Source organism: Salarias fasciatus, chromosome 5 (genome assembly GCF_902148845.1).
Source record: "Salarias fasciatus chromosome 5, fSalaFa1.1, whole genome shotgun sequence".
NCBI lineage: Eukaryota > Metazoa > Chordata > Actinopteri > Blenniiformes > Blenniidae > Salarias > Salarias fasciatus.
Genome location: NC_043749.1, coordinates 29,841,823 through 29,861,932, shown reverse-complemented (window position 1 = coordinate 29,861,932; position 20,110 = coordinate 29,841,823). Strand labels below are relative to the sequence as shown.

The window sequence follows — 20,110 nt, the reverse complement described above, 5'->3', positions numbered from 1 at the left end:
CTGTTGCTGAATAAATACCTGGGATATTTTAGACGTGGACTACATCTTCTATTTTTCTAATTTTATCAACTTTGAGATTTTTTTTTTTTACATGAACATTGAAAAAAGAAACAAATATATTTTTCTTCATAAATACCAAGATTGGAAGTTGCAAAATCACACTTTTTTAACACACTGTCAAATGCATACTAAACATTTCGTGTGTGTGTGTGTGTGTGTGTGTGTGTACAAGAACTTGAAGTGGAGTTAGATAAAATTTTGATTGAAATGCTGAAAATCACTAAATACACCAAAGAAAAGTTATATTACTACATTATAGAGCATTAACGAAGCTTTCGCGCCTCGTGCTGGATTCATACATATTTATTGCCGTCTCATTGTGTTCCCGTGGCTTTCAGTGTCTTCAGCGGCGCCGGCCTTCCTCTCCACATGTAATCACCTCATTCCTCACATCCGCCCGCCCTCCATTCAGGGATAAATCAATAAGTGTGCTGCGGGTTTAAGGCGGCCGCGGCCCGCCGTCGGCGGCTAATCTGGGCCTGAAAAGGATTCTCTCTCCCTGCTGCTTCCCGCGGCATTCACACATCTGCATCACAACACACACAGATTAGGCTAATGGCATTAGAGCATCTCTCCGGATCAGTATTATTGCAGCCATTATCGGTATTACTGTTGTTATTATTGTCATTATTAGTTTAAATTCTGCCGCAGAGCCGTTAAAGGCCAAAACTGATTTTCTACTTTGGTAATTCTGAAGAAAAGGAAGCGGTTTCTGCTTTGTTGGTAGTTTTTAGCTTCTCATGCTAATCTGGTGCGGCCTTAGGGAAAACGCACGCACACACACACTCACACACACACACACACACACACACACACACACACGGTGTGAGCAGTCTTCAATCTCAACTTCAGCTGGTGAAAAACTGAGCTGAACAAGAGTAAACTTTCATTAATGTCAACCTGGATTTTTTTTCTTCCTTTTGTTCTTTAATCGTCTTTTCAAAATATTTAAATCAGATCATTTAATGTCATTTAAATGTACAAATTACTGTTTATCCCAACTTGTTGAGGGGAATTGTTTTTAAACCAGCGAGAGCTACTTCTTAGGGATCCCTCCCTCCATCTATCATCCGTCCTTCCACCCGTCCATCTCAGCTCCCCCTGTTTAAACCCAACACGTCCATTGAAATGTACAGTTTTTTCCTCATCAGTGATTCTTCTCTGAAGCTGAGAAGATAATTCATTCTACCTGAACCACTGTTTGGAGATGTCGTTGCTGTGGGTTGTGTAAGCCCTCGTCTCGTGGAGTTTTGAGGTCACACACACACACACACACACACACACACACACACACACACACACACACACACACACACAGTCAGCAGAGCTTATCTGCTGTATGGCTCCTCGGGGAGCCTCATTCACATGGAAAAAGACGTCCTCCTTCTAATTGGCGGCCGTTGTAAATCCTCCCATTCGGTGGTCCTGCTGGTTCCCGTCATCGCCTCAGTTTGTTTTACGGCGCCGAGCGGCAGAGGTTTCCCACGTCTCTCCCCTTGTGAATCTGAGGACTTCTTCAGCTGTCCCTCCCGGTTCCTGGCAGGACTGCTGTGGCACACTGGGGACGTTGGGATCAATCAGGATCCGTCACGATGGCGTCCAGTCTGGCTCCCTTGACAGCGGAAAGCAGCTTCACCTTTTCCATTGATCGGATTCTGAGTGTGGAGACGGAAAGGTCTGGAAACTGTCTGAAACTCCACCGGCCGTGGACAGGTGAGGAGGGACTCCCGAACGCACCGAAACCATCTTCCCATCCTGGGCAATGACATTCATGCTCCATGGTTCTGGCTCTAAATGTCTCTGCTCATTGAGTTATTGGTCTTTCTCCTCCTTTACAGTCTGTCTCACTCGTGTCATTCTCATTGACGTTGCTGATGCATGTCGTCAGGTTCTTTTGGGGATGTTTGGAGATATGAATACTCAAGCAGAATCAGACCTGATACTTGATACTGGTATCTGTATCGGTGCATCTCTACCTGATACTGAGAGTAAAACTTTTTTCTGAACAGAAAACCTATAAATGCTGCATTTCCAGGTGAAGCATTGTTGCTTTAATTGGGTCTAAGTCAGTTTTCCCCAGTCTCTTTAATACAGTTGGGTACTAGTATTGAAATAAAAATGTTTTGTTTGCAGTAACTTTTATATAACACAGATAAAAAAAGTTATTATTGACTTTATTTAAATATATAAAGTGTGAAAAATGGAGAACCTCAAAGCACCAAAACGCCCCCAGGCAGTCTAAACCTAAAGCAGCTTAATTCAAAAGTGGTCCAGTGTGACTTTAGTCAGCAAAAAAAAACTTAATATTGATAATTAAACATCAACAATTCATTTTTTTTTTCAGTTTAGTTGTTGACAAGTTTGTTTTATTGTGTAAGGATGAACTTTTTCTTGCACTTCATTCAGAAATACTACTGAATGTGTGATGTTTCCATCTTTACTCATTTCACATCGATGCAGAAACTGGAGCAGTGAAGGCGAACAGAGGTGGAAGTGTTTGTTCTCAGCATCATCATCATCACTCTGAACATGGGACTTTTCTCAGACCTTCATCCAGCTGGTACATCGGCCGCAGGCCGCGCACTGCCTTCACCAGCAGCCAGGTCAGGATCCACTCTGAGCCACCGATCCAACACGGAACCGCTTTCCTGGAACCGCTCGGTTTCCTGAAGACATGTCTGCTGTTGGTCTGTGCGTCCTGCAGGTGAAGGTGCTGGAGACGGTGTTTCAGGTGAACTGCTATCCGGGAATCCAGCTGAGGGAACAGCTGGCTCAGAGGCTCGACCTGGAAGAGGACCGAATACAGGTGAAGGTTCAGGCCTCCTTTACGCCACATTTTTATGTGATTGGTTGCATTTTTATGGTCCGCTCCAAACTGAGGAAAAAAAAAAAACCAATCCAAAAACGTGATTATTTTAAAATCATCAGCAGCTCCACTTCTCTGTGTTTCAGATCTGGTTTCAGAACCGGCGAGCCAAACTGAGGCGTTCTCTCCGAGAGAGCAGCCTGCAGCTGGTGCAGACGGCCGTGAACGACCTTCAGACGGGGCACGACATCAAAGGTCAGCTGGAGGTCAGCTCGCATCTCCAGCTGGAGACAGCAGAAGAACAGCAGGCTTGACGCTGAGGAAGGACTCAGTGACCACTTTTACCTTCCAGAGCTCTTCCTCTGTTCTTCCATTCTCATCTGTCTTTCACTCCCTGGATTCTGATCTTCTTCTTTCCAAATATTTCAAGAAAGACGAGTGTGAAAAAAATATTGCATCATTGTTTTTGAAAGTTTCACATTTTTGTCATCATCAAAAATAGTTTTCCCTGAAAGGTAATATGGGAAAATATGGGAACCTGTATGTTTAGAGCTGTGTATTTTCATGTTTCTTCAATTAATTTCTTTTTTTTTTTTTAATTCATCACATTTGGGCTTGGATTATATTTATATAAATACCCAAAAAGTCAACTGCCTTTGAATTTCATGGTGTGTGTGTGTGTGTGTGTGTGTGTGTGTGTGTGTGTGTGTGTGTGTGTGTGTGTGTGTGTGCGTGCGTGCGTGCGTGCATGTGCGTGCGTGCGTGCGTTTGTATTGATGTGCCATGCATAAAGAATAAAACAAATCAAAAATCCTTCTTTTTTTTAAAAAAAAAAATAAGTCAACCTTAACGTGGTCATTTTTTACAGTGAAATGCTGTATCACTCCAAAAAAAAAAAAATTATACCACAATTTTTATGATTTTATGTCATTTACATGTATTTAAATGTGGTTATTTTTTTATCTTGAATCGAATAGAATAGAATTATTCATTTTAATGGAATTTTATTCTTTATTTAAATTAATTTTATTAAATTGTTTGATGTGCAGTTTTTATATTTATTCCTGTATTTTTAATGACATTTTATTTTTATTTTTACTTTTAGCACATTTTGTTCTTTTTTTGTTTTTATTTTTTATTTTTTTCTAAATCCATTTATTTATTAAATTTCAAATTAATATTCTAAGGAGGAAACAGGACGAATTACGCGGCGGCCGCTGATTGGTGGAACGTGCCCCCGGTGCGTGGCCCCGGTGCGTGTCCCGGAAGTGAAAGGACTGATGAGTGTGTGTAGTGCAGGAATCTGTCGGTAAGATTTTGGCTTTCCTCGGGGGCATTTGTGGATTTGTAGCGCGGAAAATGGACACTCTGAACAAGCTGAAGCAGTTTGACGCCTATCCCAAAACTCTGGAGGATTTCCGAGTGAAGACGTGGGGAGGAGCGACCGGTAAGAGAGCAGCAGCCATTCAGACTGGCTGTTAGCAGCTAACAGCTAACAACAAGAAGAAGCCTCTGAAAGCTACTAATGATTAAAAATCACCGAAATGAAGCGGGAAACGGCCTCAATTTAATCCTGACCAGACATTAGTACCTGACGAGTTTACAGCAATGTCATTAAAATGTACAGCGGAGTATCTAAAGCAATGATAATGTAAAATCTGACTTGGTTTTTACTCTTTACATTATTATTATGGTTCAATGATGCCTCCGTTTAATCTAGTTACCCTTGAAAATAATGAATTTACAGATGAAAATAACTTCAAGATGTTTATTGTTTTTTTCTTAATAACCAAAGATGTCTTCACAGATATGTGAAACTCTTACAAAAGATTTTCTTGGGTAGTCTGTCTGTCATCTTGAAAGATTATTGTGAATTTTGTCAGTGGTTTCCTTCCATTCATCTTCTGTGCCAGTTAATCCTGTGCATGGATGCTGCAGCCAATCCCAGGTGACAGTAGGTGAGGACAGGATGCACCCTGGACAGGTGTCCAGTCCATCTCAGGACAGACAGAGACAGGGTCACCAATCCCCCTCAGCTGGGAGGACGCTCCAGAAAAGCCCAGACCTTCTCACTGCGAGACCAGAGGGTCTGGACCTTCGACTGGAAAATACTGACTTGAACAACCCTGAGCTGAAGTGGTCTCGAGCTGTCTTAATTACAGAAAAGTTGTCCTTTTTGTTGTTGAACTGAGTCCGTGAACCAGGGAATATGCAATATGTACAAAACAAACATTTAGCGGGAGCCAGATTTCAGATCAGAAGCTTCCTGGTCCTCCAGCACTGTGGAAGTGGATCAGATGTCCATACTTCAGATGAAGCTTAGATCATGTTTTTATATTTCATATATGTTCTGTCACTAGTATAGCAATAGGCTGGACTGCTTTATCCATTGAAAAGAAGTTAACTAATGCGTTTATGAAATATTGTGTGTCGACTCGATATCATGAAATGTTCAGTTCAACTTCATTTATAGAGCACCAAATACAGCACAGAATGCTTTGGGCAAAATCCAACAATTCCACATGATGGCATAAGCAACTTCGCAACGGAAATCTTCACAGAACCAGACTCAGAGGTGAAGTGTTTCTGCTGCTGATGGAGAGAAAAGGAGAGACATGTTGACACATTGTAGGGAGGGATTCAAACCCTGCATTAGGTACGGAGGTGTGGATTCTCCAAATATTAAATATTTCAGAAGTGCAGGGAAAGATTTGTAGGGTTATCCCTGTAATCCCCCTCCTCTCAGTGTTTGAGCATTTCTGACTCACACACACTTTCTTCTCTGTTCCCCTGCAGTGACGATCATCAGCGGAGTCATCATGTTAATCCTGTTCGTCTCCGAGCTGCAGTACTATCTCACTAAAGAGGTGAGCGCGTTCATGCGACCGTGGAAATAAATCCATCACTCCGCATGCTGAGTGTTAATGTCTTTTCTCTCGACGTGAAGCATCACAGCATCAGCGAAGGCAAACACTCACAGCCTGCGCTGTGTTTTCTGGGTTATTAGTCGCTCCTGTCCGTTCAGAGAAAGAGAATCCAGTAGAATTTTTTTTTTTTTTCTGTGGTGCTGTTGCAGCTTTCTAGTGTCATACAGAGACATCTAGTGGTCACAGATGGTATGTACCGTGTGTTTTCATATATATGTCGTATAAACAGCCAGTTGCGGTTTTCGCTGTGACTGTTCATGTAGAACAAATTGAGAGGAAAACCACTCAACTTGAGGATGAGTTCGTGATCAGTTTGGACTATTTGAATCATCAGTGTTGAAATTTGTGTTGATTTGGTGTAAGGTTATCACCGGATTAATGTCACAGCGCTAATCTGGAGACGTTGCTTCATTACAGAAAAAAATAATCCAGCTGTGTTTAGCTGTACTGGTGAGGCCAGGAGCCCCTTTAGCAGTCCTAAAACATGCAGGACTCCGGACCTGGAGGACCAGGACTCCAGGGCTCATCTTTTCCCATGTTGATGTGTAAATATAAAAATGATCTGCAGCACTGTGTGAGCAGCAGACAATCCTGTGATGTTCTTATTTTAAATAACTGAATTTAACAGTGTTTAAACATTCAGATTGGATTGTTATACAGGACAACCTTCATCTTAAAGTTGGCATCTTCAATTTTTAGTGATTCAAAAGAAGTTAGTATGTGCCGTAAAGTTTAGTCTGATTCTAATCTTCTACATGTAATTGAAGCTAGAAGTGAACAAACCGAGGAGTGAAAACTGTGATAAAATCTGTCCATGAATAGCGTCATCTTTCAGGAGCTTTCAGGAGTGTTTCCTGTCAGACTGGTCCGCGGAGACTCTCTGCGCACGCAGCGAAATGAGTCCTTTGGAAGGAGGCCGCAGTTCAGAAAGTCTGCTGATCATTTGAGCTTCTCAATAAAGACAAATTTTAGAAGTTGCAAAAGGCCAAGTAATGTAGTGAGGTTGCATGTTTTCCCTGTACATGGGGGGGTTTTCTCTGCCGAGACATGCCTGATGATAAGAATCCAGTCCACCGACGGTGTTCTTGGTGTTTGGCTGCATGACTGAGGCCTTTCTTGGATCCGCAGGTCCACCCGGAGCTCTACGTTGACACCACGAGAGGAGACAAGCTGAAGATCAACATCGACGTCATCTTCCCTCACATGCCCTGCGCCTGTAAGTGCCGTTGTTACCCCCCCCCCCCTCGTACGTGGACGCCGATGCGCGCTGACCGTGAACTCGCTCCTCTCAGATCTCAGTATAGACGCCATGGACGTGGCCGGCGAGCAGCAGCTGGACGTGGAGCACAATCTGTTCAAACAGCGGCTGGATAAGGAGCTGAAGGCGGTCACCCAGGAGGCGGAGAAACACGGTAAAGCTGCGTCCCGCCGGGCAGACCATTTTCACCACCCCACTTTCAGACGCTGTTTTCAGACAGTTTCCGTGTTAAATGCACGCATTTAAATCTTAAAAATGTCTGTCTGGGTTCCCATGGTGATAACTGGATGTTTTTGGAACTCAGAACTGGGAACGGCGGACAACGGCAAAGTGTTCGATCCCAGCACTCTGGACCCCAACAGATGTGAGAGCTGCTACGGCGCCGAGACGGAGGACCTCAAGTAAGACGTCCCCGCCGCCACCGCCGCCGCCACGTCTGCCCGTGTGCTCCGGAATCCTCCGTTCTCACTCTGTTCTGCTCCTGCAGGTGCTGCAACACCTGCGACGACGTGCGGGAGGCGTACCGGCGGCGGGGCTGGGCGTTCAAGAGCGCTGACACCATCGAGCAGTGCAAGAGAGAGGGCTTCACGCAGAAGATGCAGGAGCAGAAGAACGAAGGCTGCCAGGTGTACGGCTTCCTGGAGGTCAACAAGGTGACCTGAAGCCGCTTACGCGTCGGCGCAGGCAGCGTTCAGAGACTCGCTTCTTCTCAGAGCTACAGTTTTGTTGCTCTGCAGCTTGAAAAGAGGAAGAGTGTGTTTGATCAGCGTTCCTGCAGATCTCCAGACAGGAAGTCAGAGTTGGAGTAACAGAAAACAGTAGAGTTTGTATCATGACATTTGGTTTGTAAAGTACAGAAATGGTTGTTCACATTTTTTTTCCCAATGTTAATGTTTTATCATCAATAATCAGACTTCCTCCCATTGTGTTGTAAATGGAGCCGAAACACACCGAGAGTTTGACGTCTCAGACTTGTTGTCCTCCCAGCAGATTTAAAACGCCACCTGAACCCTAATTTCTTTTTCTTTTTTTCTCTCTCTCTCGCCTCAGGTGGCGGGAAACTTCCACTTCGCCCCGGGGAAAAGTTTCCAGCAGTCTCACGTTCACGGTAAGACGCTTCTCCTCTCTTCTGCACAGAAAACCAGCCTCGAGTTCTCAACGCCCTCCGGTCCGGTTGGGTCTCTGCTGTGCTGCAGAGCAGAACGCTGTCCTGTGACGCTAGCTCTGCACCACCGCAGCATTCTGGGATGAACTGAACGGACCGCCCGTTGGATTATGGGATTTCCAGCAGTTGATGAAATGTGGAAATTCATCCAAACAGCAGCTTTAGTTCAGGCATCAGATTGAGGAGCTTCTGAAGCCTCTAATCCAGAGTCGGGCCTAAACACACCTTCCCGTTGAGGGATTAACGCCGCCGAGGAAGAGGGTCCAGGACGAGTGTGATCTGGAGAGATGAAGGGCGTTGAGAAGCTTTTGACTGGTTTGTTCCTTCATCAGTGTCTCTGCTCATCCGCCACATTTTCCTCCATTTTCATTCCATCACTGTGACTTTGGAGAAATAAACATGAGAACACAGAAAGGAGAAAAAGATAAATGTTGTTTTAAACACGTATTCTGTTTTCTTTCATCATTTTCTACTATATTCTCTTAAAATATCCCCAAAAAACCAAGCAGAAGAGACTTAAAGTTTTATTTCAAAAGGTATCGGACTGTTTGAGACTTTCAGCTTCTACATTTTAGGATTTTTCAACAAACTGTTTAGCATCGATCATTTTTCTTTTCTTTCCATTTGTCTGCATTTTGTTCTGTTTAGTTTTTAAAGTGTGTTTTCTGGTTTTTGTTCCACCGTTCCTTTCATTTTCATCACTTGGTTAAATGTCTCTCAGCCAGAGAAACGGCTGCTAAACACGTTAAAAAAAAAAACAAAAAAAAAAAAAAAATCTGCTGGTGTTTCCTGCTCTCTTCCAGGCAGAGTCCAACAACACAAACCGACTGGCTAAAATCAACATCCACAATATGTAAATCTAAAATGGGATTAATTGTCAAAAATAACCCGGTTAAAGTACTTTTAATTGATTTACAGCTATGAAGCCGTTGAAACTTTTCTCCTCTGAACACAGTAAATCCTGTAATGTGAGATTAAGGAGCGGATTATCGTCACATTGGAAGGTTTGTGTGGCGTTCACGTGTTGAGCAGCAGAAACAAGAGACAAGAATCACTGCGGGACGAGGCTGCAGCCGACCTGAGAGCGGCCTCATCCTCATCCTGCCCCCCCACCCCGCCATCCCTCCATCCCGCCATCCCTCCATCCCTCCATCCTCTGTCGGTCTGCGGCGGCACTGATACTCTGACAAAATCTCCTCTCAATCAGAACCAAAGCAGATATAATCCTTAATCTCTTCACACTTGAACACAAAGCAGTGGAAGTGGAAGGTTTGTGTGTTTCCTGGTGTTTTTGTCAGAGCGGTGCAGCCCCGCCTGACTCCGCCCCCTCTGCCCCGCCCCCCCGCCCCGACATGACGTGGTTTGTTGTGCAGCTGCATCCTCACAGTGACTCTTCTCTCTTCTTTCTGCAGTGCACTCTGTGGAAAGTAAGTCCATCTTTTATTCACAGATTATTTTCCAGAGAGCGCGATAACCTGTTTATTCATGGAGGGGAAGTATGACATGAGTCAGATGTTGGTGTGAAAATATGCAAAAGCATGAACCATCTTGCATTTTTTCCACCATGAATGGACGCCGGACGCACGGTGTCTGGATGGAGGAGATAAAGTCAGAATGAGGGATTAAAGAGAGACAGACGGGCGCATGTTGTGTTGTTTAAGGTCATAATGTTGTGGCTGACAGGTGTCGATTAAAACGTGACGCCATCCAACACCACGGCAACATATCATGGTGCGTTCAGGGAGCTGGGAACTAGGAAATGTCTGGGCTGGTCATTTAAGTACCATGACTGATCATCAAAAACCAAGATAAAGCTTCAAACTGGAGACTTCACATGTTTTTGAAGGTTCAAGCCTCGTAAACTTTTTTTTTTTTTTAACTTTATGACCTCCTCAAGTGGGAATTTCCCAGTTCAGATTCTGTATATTCCTGAAAACTTCATTTCTCTTTGAGACTACCCAGAACCTCCCAGTTTCCCAGTGGGAATTTCCCAGTTTGATCACATTGGATCTGGGAATTTCTCCCTTCTCCCAGTTACTCTTGAATGCATCATCCACTGCGCCTGATTGTGTTGTATTGTGGGTAATGTTAGAAAGTTTTTTTTTTTTCCTTTTTACACATGTATGACTCTTAATTTGAAGGAGTGCATGAAAAAAGGTGTTTGTGTTGGATCCAGTGCTGTTTTTTTTCCCCTCCCATCACTTTTTGTTTACTTCTTCAGGTTTGACTCTTTGAAAAGTGCAGCCGGCATGTTTGCTGCACACTTCACACACTGCGATGTTTTCATTACTAGTTTAATGTGGGTGAAATCACGAGTTTATAGTTTGATGTTGTCAAGAGAGACTTTTAATTCACAGCCATTCCTCCTGTGTAGTTGAATCTTAAAGCTTTAAAAATCATCACATTTTACGATCTGAAATGATTTTTTTTTCCCTTTTTTTCCAGTACACGACCTACAGAGCTTTGGTTTGGATAATGTAAGTCTGCCCATCTCTTTCCTATCTTTAAATTTGCATTTTTAGAGAAAAATCTAATCATATTCACATTGTATCCTTGATTTTTTTCTTTATACTCTAATTGAAGCTAATCAAGAGTCTGTCATTAAAAATGAGATGTCGAAGGAAGCAGCCTCTTTAATAATAGTTCTCTGATTTTACATTTATTTCAGGCTACTTTCTTTGTCAAACTGTTAGAACTGTGGTCTCTGTCCTGCAGATAAACATGACCCACCTGATCAAACACCTGTCGTTCGGTAAAGATTACCCCGGCATCGTCAATCCGCTGGACGGGACGGACGTCACGGCCCCGCAAGGTGAGAAACATCAGCTGATTTGAACACCAACTCCCAGTCCGTTTCCAAGTATTCAGATTTTTTTTTTTCTTCCAGTTGGGAGACATCAGAAATATTTCATTTTCCACCTGCTCAGTTTTTAATTTATACCAAACAACTCAGCTGAGAAGTGTCCCGTTTCACTGTCTTTAAATCAATTAAATCAGAATCTGGAGCAGTTTCCAGCTGAATTAAGCATCAGCAGTGAAATCAGGAGGAACAAGATTTGCAGCGTGTCGAGCGTGGACTTTTATTGACAAAACTAGAGAGCAGACAGAGGGAGCAGCAGAGTGAAGGGGAGGGGGGCGTGTCCTCAGCATCGGATCCCCATCCCGATGGCCATGAACGTCCCGAACGTCCCCCCGCTCTGCATCATGGTCTTTCCCACGCCTCCCATCAGCTCCCTGCCGCGCATCCCGATCCTGCACGCAGGACAGAAACGAGACGCTCATCTTTAACCCACAGGGAATATTACAGCTGGAAGGTTTCAGAATAACTTTAAAATTAGCTCAAAACAGCAGCTGAAGAAAAGAAATAAACAGTTCACCCATTATCCCTGCATAATGATCTGAAACACTTACCTGAGACAGGAGAAAGTGCCAAACATGGCGCCGGCAGCCATTCCCACAGCAAACCCCATCATGAAGCCCATTTTGACCCGATCGAAGCAGCTGGGCTGCGTCTGGCCGTACGGACCGACTGCCACCGGCATCTGGGGCGGAAGAAAAACACAAACTCAGAAATTAATACAATTATTTCAAATAAACGTTGAGGAAAAAAAACTACCCACCCCTTAAGAAAGTTTCTTAAAAACGGGCTAAAAACCAACATATACCATTGTACAGAGGGCATGCAGAGGGTATACAGAGGATGTCCAAAATTGACCCGGCCTGGGCATAGCAGTACAAATACATGTGTGAAACACTCATTTCTTGTATTGCTGCTCTGACATTTTGACCTGAACTATGCAAGACCCCAGGCTTTAGCAATATTGTGTTTTCAAGCTCTCACAGTGCTGCCACACTTATTTCCAGGTGTTTTATGAGGAAAAAAATAAAGGCGAGAATGAAATTCATCCTAATTCAGTGTGCTGCAACATAAATATGTGCCAGTAGCACCTAGAGTAATTCTGACTGCACTGGGTGAAAATACAGGTTGTCAGCTTTCAAATGAGACCCCAACCATGCATGCACTCCAAACAGTTCAAGAACAGCATTCAGTTTACTTTGGGTATGTCTTTAGTTGAACTTTTAGGCAAAAATGGCCCCGAGCTTAAAGGGTTAAACCTCCCTCAGGTCACAAACAGCCATCACTCAGTGGAACTAATCTCCAATGATGCCGTTTCAGGAATTCCCTTTCGACCAGCTCATCCAGAACCTGTTTTTTTTTTTTTTATGAGTACACTGAATTATTTACTGCTGTTTATGCAAATTAATCCAAGAAAATAAGTTCTACATGGATACTCAGATTACAGTCGGGTGCACCAAAATGAAATATCAAAAAATCATTTTTATTTCCACTCTTTGGAAAAAATGACCAGAGTGATGTCGTGGGGTTCTGTTAACCAGGGTTTCCTCACAGCTGCAGCTGTATTGATCTCAGCTTTTGGGATCGACTGGCCTGTGATTGACATGTCTATTGTCGATACACTTTAAGGACTAAAAACTTCAAATGGTGAAAGAATTCAGTTATTTTGCTCATTAAAGTCAAAGAATATTATGTGATTAGAAGTACAGAGTAAACAATAAAGAACACAGAATTAAGACTGACTGGAGAAAACTTAATGAGATAATACTTAGTCTTGCTCTGTCTCAAGCAAATGCTGCAGCTCTTGAAAATAAAAACAGCTGTTCCAGCAGCTGGATCGACTTCAGTTTGCAGCTTCCAGTTACAGTGGGATTTATTAAGCCTGTGACCCGCTTCAGAAAAACAGGTTCTGTGTGGACCTTGCAAATATTATCTAGCAAAACCTGGAGGACGTCCTCAAAGTCAACTACTGGACAGTAGTGTGGCGTCTAAACACAGACTTAAAGACCAGGGTGATAGATAGATAGATTGGTTGATTCTAACGGCAAGCGTTTTGGCTTCAGTTGTTGATTAACTGCAAGCTGCTCCATGGAGGTTAATCAGAAGCTAGGCTAACGCTAGCTCCTTAGCTTTAGCGTCCCTTCACTCAAGCCTTGCATCCCATAATTTACCCTTGAATTGCGGTGTAGTTAAAGCTTTGGTTTAGGACCTGTTAAGTCGTTGGGTTATTCACTCTCTTTACATTTATTCACATATATCCTCCCTCCTGGAGTCACGTTAGCCTAGCATGCTAACGGCGGAGCTAACGTCACCGGTGGCCTTGACACACAAACACGCCTCCTCCGAATAAAACTCCGGTTTCCTCCACTAATCCACCGCGTTTCGCGCGAAGCCCGCCTTACCGTGGACGCGGTGAGTGAGCCGGAGTTGGTTTTGTGGTAGTCCTGCGAAGCAGCTGCAGTTTAAATGTCTTTCTAGTAGACTTCCATAACCGGAAAGAGGAAGCGCGCAGAGAGAGAAGGACGAGGCGGAGGCCACAGCGCCGCCCAGCGGCTCCCTGTGGAACTGCAAGGAGCAGGTTTCCTCCAAGCGTCTCCAACGAGACACGATTGCTGAGAAAACTTCAATATGTAACAAAATACTGAAAGCTTTAATGCACATACAAATAAAAATATCAACAACTATGTGATGCAGATAAGTAACGTGCGAATTTGTGTTTCTAATACTAGTTTTAGTTCTTCTTGTGATCACAAAATAATTGATCCAATGAAAAAAAACACATTTACCACCAGGCTTATTGTCCTTTGAAAAAGAAAAAGTCATACATGAAGATGTTTCATAGATGTGTCTTCATACTTAATAGATGTGTCTTTATGTTCAGATGTCCTATTTTTGGTTTTGACAAACTTTTTCCTTTCCCTCCACAGCGTCCATGATGTACCAGTATTTTGTGAAAATTGTTCCAACTATTTACGTGAAGACGGATGGAGAAGTGAGTCCAGCAGTCTGAAGGGTTGAAGATGAGGATAGATTAAATCAACACATGGAAACTGTTTTTACATACTGTACACTTCCATCTGTGGTGAAAGGAGTCTCCCAACAAAACATCTTGTTTTAATATGAAAACCCTTCTTGCTTCTTGCTTTGAGTCTGCTGGAGCCGGAGTTGTTGTAATAACTGCCATGGGTGGACCGACATCAAATCAGATCCTAATAAATCAAAGTGTTTCAATATTTTTTAGAAATATTATGTGGAGAAAATGTTTTTTATTGGAGAAGCTTTATTTTCTTATTTCTAATAATATTACTTCTAACGTGTATAACATGAAGTGTCTTCAGCACATAAGGAACCAAATCCAGGATTTCCTGTCATTATTAACAGACAGTCCTGACAATTGAACTCCTGTTGTTGTTTGTTGTTGTTTTAGGTGTTAAAAACAAACCAGTTCTCAGTCACCAGACACGAAAAGGTGGCCAACGGGCTGATCGGAGACCAGGGGCTGCCGGGGGTCTTCGTCCTGTATGAACTCTCACCCATGATGGTGAAATTCACTGAGAAACACCGGTGAGCCGTGAGAAACGTCCCAAACCAGCTTTTTCAAGGTTTTTCTCTGAAGTGTTACACCTAATCTAGTTTTTCATTTATTTTTATTTTTTGACATTTTCATTTAAAAATGAAAAAAAGCATTTCTGATTTAATGTTGCTGGACAGAAAGGTCTCGGGGATTTCTCAATGAGCTGCTATTCATTCTTTATGAAATGATTTTCCTGAATTACAAGTTTTCCAGTCAGTTCAGATTTATGATTAACTTGTTTGTCTTTGGTTTTAATTGTTGGAATCATTTCCCTGTAAAGTGCTAAAAGGAAGTCGTCGTTTCCTGTTTCCTGTCTGTAGGTCCTTCACACACTTCCTGACAGGAGTGTGTGCCATCATCGGAGGAGTTTTCACAGGTCAGAAACACAAAACTGGAAGAACTGAACATGATTCATGTTCAGTTTTCATAAATAACTTATTTGATACGTTTCGTACAATCCAGTTTTTAAATGTGATGTTTGGTTTAATTTCACTTTGTCTGATCGGATCGTTTCATAGTCGGACTCCTTTGACAGAAAAGCAGCGTTTATTCTGACTTTAATGGATTGAGTTCCTGTTTGTCCTGCCGTCGATCAGAGATGTGTTTACAGCCTCTGAGCGGGAGTTTGTGGTTAAACGGTGTGTTTTTTCCCGCCGTCTTCCAGTGGCCGGCCTGATCGACTCGCTCATCTACCACTCAGCTCGGGCCATCCAGAAGAAGATAGAGCTGGGCAAAGCGTCCTAACAGCGCCGCCCGCTGGCCGCCTGCTGCAGCACAGACCGAGACACTGAGCCGGAGGGAGACGGAGGCTGTCCATCCGCTCCTTCCTCCCTCTCTCGTGGTTTTTTTTATTTGTTTTGTTTTGTTTTTGTTTTGTTTTCCTTCTGGAAAACCTTCCGGGCCTTTCTGAGCGATGCGTGGAGCCGAGCCGGACGGCGCTCGGTTTTCCGGGAGCTTCTCGGAGGAGCTTCCTTCCATCCAGTTTACGTCCGCCGGGGCGAGAGCCGCACTTTGAGAAACGCTTTAGTTCTTCACCTCCTTCAACAAGCCGCCGATGGCGAATTCAGCAGAAGTCGGTTTAGCGATGGGAACTCCTCTCCACCTGCAGGCAGGCTTCCCGTCTCTCCCTCAACAGATCCCGTCAGAACAAACGGATGGATCCTCGCCGGTCCGGAAAAAAAAAGCACATTTATCAAGATGTTTTTGATCTTTGGTATAAATTGGCGAGTTGGTTCTGAAGCAGAGAAACGTCCTGGTTTGTGATTTCTGGGATCTGTTGACGTGGAAAACGCCTGCAGGCAGATCGTGAAACTGACACTGACGGTTCTCAACCTGCGGTTCAGGGACCCCACATATCGGTGTCAGTGGAAGTCAGTGGGGCAGTGGTTAGCACTGTCACCTCACGGTCAGGAGACCTGGGTTCAATTCTGCACATTAATACAAGAGTGTTTCCCGCAGCGCTTGGCTTTAATGTCAAGTTTTGTTTTTTTTCATATCCAAAATCAGAAACAGTTTCAAAAGAGCAACACTTCATCTGAAAAGATCAGTGATAAATTGCTTCAAAGAAGTTGATATTCTTTGAAATGAATTAAGTATTGAGTAAAGAAATTTAACTCTTTCTGTTTAAAGCCACTTTCTGAAGGATTATTTACTTCATTCTGGTTTGAAGACATTTAAACTGAAAACTGCAAATTCCGACTGTCCCAGTTGCACAGGAAGATGATTTCTCTGTTTTAAATTTATCACACTGAACTTTCAGGCCTAGAAGTCCTCATTCAGTAATGAAACTGTGCACTGGATACAACAGGTAGAAAGGTCTAAATGAAGGTTGAGTTTTACAGCATGTTAACATCTTATACATTCACCCAGTGTTCAAAAAAGTTTTTCCTTGAATAATGGGATCAATGCTTTAGAAAAAATAATGCAATAAACAGTCAAATAACAAAAATGAACAAATCTTTAAAAACAATAGATAACTTCAGAATTTTCTTTTTAAATGTAAATATTGTCTTTCCTCAAAAGATCAACAGATTTTGCTTTTTTCCCCAGGAATATCCGAATTCTTCTTAAAAATTCCATTTTAATTATTAGAATTTTTTTAATTTGATCTATTCATTAGTAAAAAGTGTTCAGAGAAAAAGCAATTTGTCAAAAAAAAATACCTGTTTGAAAATTAACTTATAATAATTTAGATTTTAAAATCCTACACAAAGTGGCTTTAAAAAGAGTTTTTATTTCAGTCCTGGACAAATTCAGAGTTGAATCAGTGCAAATTGAATGAAGCCAAAAGGTCCAGATGCCAAAACTCCCTTCAGTTTTCTCTGAGATGTTTCTAGATTTTCTCTCCAGATGTTTAAACGGAGCTGCACCACCAAGTATTCCCCGTTATTCACGTTCATGTTTACAGAAAGTCTCGTCTTTGGTAGGAAAGTCTCCCTTTTCTGGGCCTCGGCCTTCAGTCCGATCATCAGCAGCTTGATTTACCTCACTTAGTTTTTGTAAATATTGTACAGACAGGATGAGAAGGAACCGGACGAAGTCTGGAGGTGAAGGGTCAAAGGGCTGCTTTCTTTTCTCCCGTTTGTTCCACACACTCGACCCCTTGGACTGCTCACACACACACACACACACTCACACACTCCTCACCGCGCCCAGACGGTGGAGAAATTCAGACTTTTCGTGTTTTGACGCCTCGTTTACCGTCGTTTTCAGGAGTTTACCGTCTTTATTTCAGAAAGACTTGGACGCCGCCTTCAGGTTTTCTGAGTCTGAATCTTAAAGAGTGTTTTATTGTGAAATATTGGAGGACGAGGATCAAATATCCAGGTTTAACTGAAACTACAGGAACCAGAATGGCAGTTTAAAAAAATGTCTGAATAGGAGGAATAAATTGCTACAGAGATTTTAAAGAATGACCTAAATGCTGAAGGAATTATTTTTTTTCTTTTTCTGTCACAAGAACATGGTTTGAATTAAAGATGAAAGTCTGAAGAATGAACTGGAAATATAGTTTAAAAGGAGACGAAGTCAAATCGTCGGCATAAAAAGTGAATTGATGAAAATGTAAGAAGAATAATAAACAGCAAACTGCTGGAGCCTCAAACACACTGAGAGGAGAAGACGACTAATGAGAGATTAAAATCATAATCCGCTTCACAAGGATGCAGGAAAATGCTGAGAATAGATTTAAAACAAATTAAACATCAGATTTTGAGAGTATGTTTTGCCATACAGATATTTATTTAAAGAGAACTACAAATAGACTGTTGTTTCAGTGTTGAGGGGACAAAAATGTAAAATTCAAATTCTGAGAGGAAAATTAAAAAAAAAATTTTTTATGTACGAAATCAGTAGAAAACTTACAGAACTGAATTACAGAGATAATTATTCTCAAAGTGATGATAAATACAGCGTAACTTACTGAAGGGAAAATGTAAAAAAAAAAAATTAAAAAGTTATTGCCTTAAAGATTAAATATCAATGTGAAAAAAAACTCAACTTGTATTTTATGTTTCAGACATGAGAATGAAAAACAGAATTTTTGAGGAAAATAGTTGAACTACCCACGAAAAATCCGGAGGAATCACCTCAAGAAAGAGATTTTTAAATCTCAGATCATGAAGAAAAGGTCAGAGGTTGAATAAAGAGCGGACGTTTGCAGTGAGGGTTTCTCCTCACGTCTCGGTTTTAATCTTCTCCGGCCGTTAATCTGAGCTGATTTTCTGAACTTGGCCTCTCGGTTTTCAGCAAACGCGCCGCTGCTGCAGGATGGACTCAAACAGGGGTCAAAGGTCATCTCTGTGATTCATTCACGTCGTCGTTTCACCCACAGACCACACCGTTTTTATTCCACATCACGGCGGTTGAAGCCGGATTAAACACACTTTGACCCCACAGCTCTGCTCGTCTGTTCTGAAGCTTCGGCCGGCGTCTCGGTTCGCCGAAATCAGGGGCGGGGCTTGTGTGCGTGTGTGCGTGTGTGTGTGTGTGTGTGTGTGTGCGTGCGTGTATGTGTGTGAGTGAGAGAACGTGTGAATCGGTGCGAAAGAGAGATGTATTTATATTTTGATTGTCCTCAAACTGTTTTTAAAATGACAAAATAAATGTTGAATACACCGGCTGGGTCTGCAGTGCGCTCCTTCGTGTTCACACACAGTCTCAGCTGTGGCAGGTTTTCACAACAAACTCGCTTTTTTGAACCTTCACACGTAAATTATTGAAGTAACTGCATGTTGTTTTAATTGCTCTCAGTTCAATAATCTGGGTCAAAAAGCTTATTTCTGTATTTTAACAAGTCATTTTTGACTCCTAAAAGCTCCTGCTGCTGAAGATGAGCACAGGAAACAGCTGTGATCGGTCTGACAGGGATCGACCACTGGGTGGCGCCGTTGTGCTTCAGACTGTCTGGATTCCTCATCTCACACACACACACATATACACATACAGGAAGTCACTGCTGTAATTTCATTCAGATGATTGTCTGGGCTTCAGACTGGGGTGTGTGTGAGCGTGTGTTTGTTTTTATACTCTTGTGAGGACCTGAGGTTGCCACATGGGGACGGGTGTGGTGGGGACGTGGGTGGGGGGAGGGGAGGGTCTCACACCTCTGTCCAGGGCCTTGAACCTTGAAATGCTGAGCTCCACTTCACTTTTTATCTATTTCAGAGGGTTTTTTTTTTTTTCTGAGGAATTACACCGGTCTGTGGTTTGATGAGACTAAAGGGACGAGGAGTCATTAAATGAATCAACACACCCCATGAAGATATATCTCCCTGTGTGTGTGTGTGTGTGTGTGTGTGTGTGTGTGTGGGGGGGGGGGGACTGATCCCATCCATTGTGCAGAAGGCAGACGTCACCCCGTCCATGACCCCGCCCCTCGGCGGCGGAGCTTTGGCCCCGTGACCGTCCCGTCCTCCCGTCCCTTCAGTGTGTCACGCCGCCGTTCTCACTGCATTCCAGAGGAATTTGCCGGAACGATCAGAAGCGAGCAGAGAAATGCATTTCCGCTCCAGATCCTTGATCTTTTCCTTACAGTGTTTACAAACTAACTCACTTTAAAAACAGATGTTCTATCAGCGTCAGATCACAGAGTAACGTGAATCCTCCCGATGAAATCCCTTTATAACGGCGTCTCCTGGGAGGGAAAGTGTGAAATAGATGCTTTCTCTGTGTTTTATGGATGAAATAGTCTCTTCTACAAGACTGAAGAAACACTTGATGCTGCATATTTTCTGATTTTCTGAAAACTTGGACGCTTGGAGCTGTTTCTGTAGAAAACGGTGCATCTGGGTTTGAGAGCAGACGTCAAGCAGAGTGTCTTTCTGGCTCCTGATCGTCGCTGCACTAATAAGACAAACCTGCCTCCTGATTACCTGCCAGACGACGAGCTGCCGCGTCCATCAGACCACGTGGCCTCCGGGCAGAGCCTGGATCCTCCTAGGATCCACAGGAGATCCGTATCTG

At 43.0% G+C, this 20,110-nt stretch overlaps 3 protein-coding genes across 3 annotated transcripts; 2 read left to right on the top strand and 1 right to left on the bottom strand.

Moving 5' to 3' along the window:
- Nucleotides 1-1,652: 1,652 nt before the first annotated feature.
- LOC115388508 (homeobox expressed in ES cells 1-like) lies at nt 1,653-3,180 on the top strand. The gene is made up of 4 exons (XM_030091668.1): nt 1,653-1,773; nt 2,521-2,663; nt 2,765-2,866; nt 3,013-3,180. Exons 1-4 carry the CDS (start codon nt 1,653-1,655, stop codon nt 3,178-3,180), a joined length of 534 nt encoding a protein of 177 aa, XP_029947528.1.
- Nucleotides 3,181-4,134: 954 nt separating this feature from the next.
- On the top strand, nt 4,135-18,185 carry ergic3 (ERGIC and golgi 3). Its single transcript, XM_030091578.1, has 13 exons — nt 4,135-4,313; nt 5,663-5,733; nt 6,922-7,009; nt 7,086-7,205; nt 7,356-7,452; nt 7,539-7,704; nt 8,102-8,159; nt 10,662-10,693; nt 10,932-11,028; nt 14,001-14,065; nt 14,501-14,637; nt 14,968-15,023; nt 15,312-18,185. Exons 1-13 carry the CDS (start codon nt 4,226-4,228, stop codon nt 15,389-15,391), a joined length of 1,155 nt encoding a protein of 384 aa, XP_029947438.1. The 5' UTR covers nt 4,135-4,225; the 3' UTR covers nt 15,392-18,185.
- romo1 (reactive oxygen species modulator 1) lies at nt 11,272-13,613 on the bottom strand. Its single transcript, XM_030091600.1, has 3 exons — nt 13,476-13,613; nt 11,628-11,758; nt 11,272-11,468 (listed from the first exon to the last, which is right to left on the bottom strand). Exons 2-3 carry the CDS (start codon nt 11,756-11,758, stop codon nt 11,360-11,362), a joined length of 240 nt encoding a protein of 79 aa, XP_029947460.1. The 5' UTR covers nt 13,476-13,613; the 3' UTR covers nt 11,272-11,359.
- Nucleotides 18,186-20,110: the final 1,925 nt, after the last annotated feature.